The sequence below is a fragment of the Juglans microcarpa x Juglans regia genome, chromosome 5S (genome assembly GCF_004785595.1).
Source record: "Juglans microcarpa x Juglans regia isolate MS1-56 chromosome 5S, Jm3101_v1.0, whole genome shotgun sequence".
Taxonomy (NCBI): domain Eukaryota; kingdom Viridiplantae; phylum Streptophyta; class Magnoliopsida; order Fagales; family Juglandaceae; genus Juglans; species Juglans microcarpa x Juglans regia.
In genome coordinates this window covers 3,460,269-3,465,730 of record NC_054603.1, presented here as the reverse complement: position 1 = coordinate 3,465,730, position 5,462 = coordinate 3,460,269, and the positions used below count along the sequence as shown (strand labels likewise).

Genomic DNA, 5,462 nt, shown 5'->3' with positions numbered 1-5,462 from the left:
TTAATAATTAAATAAAAAATTAAAATATTCAAACAAGAGACTAAATAACATTTTTCATATATACTTAAAAACGATGATATGATGTACTTACGTACTGGATTAATCAATTACATGGGGTGCGTGTATGTCAATATTCTTGCCAAAAGAACATTGCAAGATTTTAGAAATATAAGATATCGGAATATTCCATATGTTGAAAAGATTGAAAAATGATTAATTCCTTTTTTCTTTTTCATTAATCAAATAATATACATTTTTTAAAAAAAATAAGACAGTACTTCAATTTTATTGGTTGCTTTCACTTGTACTCTTACTTTTAATGAAAAAAAATCGTAGTTATAACCAGACACTTAAAAAATACAAATTTACATGAAAACAAAACCCAAACATCTAAAAAACTAAACCATCCAAAAAAAAAACACACAGAACAGGTCACAACTATGAGTAGATAATAAAAGAATCAATCCTAGACAAGAATAAAGAAGTCTGCAAGGAAAAAACACATGTAAATGAAGATAACTAAGATAAATAAACTACAAGCAACTTACCAGAAAACCATTACGAGATCCGCAAGGAAGGTGTGCTTGTATCTCAATATTCTTCCCAAAAGAACATCGTACGATTTTAGAAATATAAGATATCGGAATATTCCATATGTCGATAAGATTGAAAAATGATTAATTCCTTTTTTATTAATCAAATAATATACCCTATATATATATATACATATGTATATATATAACCTAGCCGGTCAGCTAGTTGCAAGGCAATTTTCTTTGGTAATCGTCTCTCATCCCTGCCGTCTCTTCAACTTCAAGTTATATTAATGTGAACTGTTAAAGAAATGGATGGTAGTGGCATCTTGCAGGTACGCAGTTTCTAGCCATGTGGTTGGTCAAACGTTGCTGACGCGATGAGGTTTTCTTTCAATTTGTTGAATTGATTTGACGATTAGATGGTATTAATCATTAATATATAGACCTGAAATCTATATATATATAATATATATAGTTGACGACAGGCCAAGATGATTGAATCATTGATACGTATTAATATTAAGAGTTAATTTATTCCAGAGACAGCGTGAAGAATTAAAATTTTCTTGTATGTGCATGGTAATTAATTTCGTCTAGGGCCTTTATTGTCCAAAATTCTTATATATAGATACTTTATTATATGGTTTAGTACTCACAAACCAATACCATGTATTCCATGATCTCTCCAAAACAAGATCAGACAATTGAAAAGAATTTCTAATATTCAATTAATATATATATATATATATATAGATAATCCATGTAATATCTAAATTGTAGTGCATGCATCAACCTTGTCAATTTTAATCACCTAAAAAAAAGACAAAAATAAAAACATTTCTCTACAGTAATTTAGATACTTTCTTCATCAAACTATACCTAAAAAAAAAAAAAAGGAGATTCGTATCTCATCCCTAAAAGGATTCTATTCCAAGTGATAATGAAGCAAGCCATATCCAAACACTAGAGTTTGCACGTTGAAGTCAACAATTCTGAAGAGAAGGTCGACATGCATTATTCCGTAGATATAGACGCATACTGCCATTGGCATAACGTACGATGTAACGTTAACCTAAGTCACGAGAAATACGACCTGTACATACGTCTTCATAGAGAGTTCAGTGATCAGAGATACTTAATACATGCATCTCTCCCCACGCAGGCCCCTCCCCGGCCAAAGTAAACATAGTACGGACTACGGAGGCTAATTAAGAAGCTTCGACGAAAGAAGTTTGAAGGAGTATCGATCCATTATACAAATATAACTACATATGTTGAGTTATGTTGTTTTCGGGTCCAATTAGTTCTCGTTTGTTTATGCAGTTTATATGGGATAAAATAAGATATTTTATTGAAATTTGAATATATAAAATATTATTAAAATATAATTTTTTAATATAATTTTTATTTTAAAATTTAAAAAGATTAAATTTTTATTATATTTTATATAAGAATTTAAAAATATTATAATAATGAGATGATATAAAATGAGATGATTTTTATTTAGTAATCACACTTTGTTCGTGTCTTTATTTCATTATCTCATGTTTTTTTTAAAAAACATTAACAGCATATTAAACGTCCCTTTCACAGTAATATACCAACAGATCATGTTATTTAATATTCTCATGTTTTCGCCTGTCGGCATTATAATTAGGAGCTCTGCTACACGACCGAAAAAGTGGCCGACGATATCTTTCGAACAGTGCATTTCACTTTTTTAATTTTTTTATATATTTTTTTAATCATTATAAATATTTTTAAAAAAAATAAAAAATTCACAACATTATTAAAAAATTCTTCCTTAATCATTAAAACGTTCGAGACACATTCGGATACAAATTCGAAACTCAAAGCATTTCTATATGGAAAAATCTAGTTGTAAGTAATTATGCGCACTAATACGCGCACTCATTCAATATGATTGGTCAGAAAATAGACTTTATTGAAAACAATACTAATTTGAATTTAGAATATGAAGATAACAGCATTAGTACACAGATTGGTACGCAAACTTGCTTGTATATAACAAAACTCTTTCTATATAATTAGACACGTACGCACGCACTCCTGGTTCCAATTAATGGCAGGGAAAGATGAATTGAAAAGAACATGCGAAAGTCGACTTTGGGAAAGTCCAAAATCATTTTTACCACCGAGATCGATCGATCTTGCCCCCCTACTATGTATATAGTTTGATCCAATATTTAGATTATATATATATATATATATATCTACCGTTCATGATTACTGCCATGCATATCTTCAAAGTTATATCATCAGGAAATAAATCCAAGTGTACGTTAAATTTAAGATTACAAGTTAGTTATGGTTCAAAAGCCTATACCAAGCCAAAATAATCTTCGGGAGAAAGACTAGCTAACATGATATGAACAGGATTTTACATAAGTTATTTTTCAGTTATTTATGATGTCCGAAATGTTTATATGGATAACATGAATAAATGTGGTAGGGATCGTAGGATCTACTTTTTATGTCATTCTCTCCTACTTGAAGCCCTTTAATTACGGACTAGATGTTTGAATCTGATATGAACTTGAAGGGACTTTGATCCAACTCAACCTATTTTGATCATTAATTGGCAACTATATGGGATATAATGGGCCATCTTTCCTAACTTTGAAGTGAAAAGATACAGCTTTTTCTCTCTAAAAGAGACCAAGTCATGAAAATTTCTTTTATACATTGTTCCATGGTTAATGCACAGGTGCGCATATTGATCTACTTGCTTCTGTACATCAATTGCCTAGTTAAAATTGATACATAGAGATCACCTAATACGCCTAATCACATTACAACTTTGATGCTTAAAGGTTTTCAGTGAAGCTAAGCTTCTCTCTTGTTGTACAGGGATATTAGTTTCTCACTTAAGAGTCTCCCACTCCAAACTTTGAGTACTTCTTTCAACCTGTAAACAACCCAATGCAAGAAAAGAGGGGAAAAAGAAGTTAAAACAGATATAACTTGCACTAAACTACTCCAATCAACAAAGCTAGTTTGAAATTTTGCTATGCTCAAACTCATTTCGTTTGAAATTTTCTTTTTGTTCTTTGATTCCCTCCACATGGGGGGAGGGCAGGGGGACGATCGAGAATTTGAGTGTTATCTTGTACAGGATGAGTTTGAGAATTGAGAAGCAATTAAAAGAAGCTATATGTACAAAACAAACCTCATGAAGATGCAAGTTATAAAAGGCCCTCCCTCCAAAGACCTCAAAGGATGACGCATTAAGTAGTAGAAGTCCATCCTCCTCTAAAGCGAGAAGGATCTCAGATAGTGGAGTCTTCTGGTCTTCACATGTTGGTATTTGAATCACAATTTCTCTATCATTAACCCGACTAGCTGAAACAGTAGACAAAGAGCTCCAAGCAGCAACTGATCCAAAAGGTTGGTTTTCTTGATGAGTATTTTGATCTACCAGCCTAGAAATCCTCGATAAAAGCTCTTCCTTCCTTTGAATCAGTCCCACCACTTGTTGTTCCAGCTCCGGTATGTATTTTATCATCCGTGAAACTGTGGTCGGAATGCTTAATTTCTTCTGTAACAACACGACGCATGCATGCACAACGATAATCTTCAAAGTTATCGATATGATTGAAGTACTGAATTCAAACTAAGCAAGAAAAAATATCAGGAAAATTTTCAAATTCGAAAAGAAAGGAGACATGACCGCAAATTAAAGAGAGAGAGAGAGAGAGAGGGGATAAGTACCATTTGATCTGCCTCTGGAAGCAGCGAACGTAGAGAGGAGTACAGACCATTCATCTTCTTGCGACGTTCACGCTCGCTAGCATTGTGATTAAGCTTTTGAACCATTTTTGGGTCACCACGACCACCACCAACAGGCGCCGTTGGTGCTGTCACATGAGCGTGAGGGTCAAGCCCGACTTGTTTATGATAGCTAGAGGAAGGGATCAAATGACGAGCAGACTCGAATGTCTGGGGGTCTTCGTGGATGCCATAGCTCTGGCCGGCGCAGTACTGGTCTTGATTTATGGAATATTGCTCCGACTCCAATTCGATGCAGGCTGAAGGCGGCCAAGTTGGTGATAACGCGAACATATTGATCATGGATTAGTTGCGAGCCGTAGTACTTCTAGAATTAGTTTGTTAAACATGATCACGTATCATGTATTTATATATATACACAGCCATATCTACCCAGCATTGTTTATTTCGTTTGTTATTAATTGGAACTACGTAATAAATTATTAAACTGGTTTTGGAATTGATTTCCCTAAGTATTACATCATAAAACGTTAGTTGATTTAGAAATAATAGGATCATCTCTCTTGCTAATCCATACTCTAATTTGTATATATCCATACGTGCATGTGTTCGTTGTGTGCGCGAGTGTGCAGAGTACGTACCATGAGAAAGAGGATATATGCAGGCATTGTTTAATTAGTGTGTTATCTTATTAATTTCACGTTTGAGTTATTAGTAATATAAATTTCTTGAGTTGATCATAAATGAGGATGGAAATCTCTTCAAATTTAGAGAAAATTTTCTCATTATAAATATACATCGACCAAGAATATTACTCAATTGGATTTGATGGTAAAACTCTCCATCATACGAAATTCAGTGTCAGATTAATAAATAAATAAATAAGTAATAGAGGTGGAGGAGATGGAATTAGAAAAAGATCAACGACCGGACGTATACTCTTATTTCCATATTAGAGTTTTGCCAAAATTAATAAGATCGAGGTATAAACGGCAAGAACCATAAGTTGGGCTTACTAGTCGAATGCACGAGTCCCAAGTGAGCCATATATACATACGCACGTGGCGGAGATGCCACATCACGTGGGGGCACACGTTCGCTCATGGTTTCTTTCTAAGATTATTGACAAACATTTTATATATATATATATATATATATATATATATCAATTGACGA

At 33.1% G+C, this 5,462-nt stretch overlaps 1 protein-coding gene across 1 annotated transcript; it reads right to left on the bottom strand.

Annotated features, from left to right (window-relative positions):
• Window positions 1–3,549: 3,549 nt before the first annotated feature.
• LOC121267949 (transcription factor ORG2-like) lies at window positions 3,550–4,646 on the bottom strand. The gene is made up of 2 exons (XM_041172045.1): window positions 4,269–4,646; window positions 3,550–4,095 (listed from the first exon to the last, which is right to left on the bottom strand). Exons 1-2 carry the CDS (start codon window positions 4,626–4,628, stop codon window positions 3,550–3,552), a joined length of 906 nt encoding a protein of 301 aa, XP_041027979.1. The 5' UTR covers window positions 4,629–4,646.
• Between the last annotated feature and the right edge of the window lie 816 nt (window positions 4,647–5,462).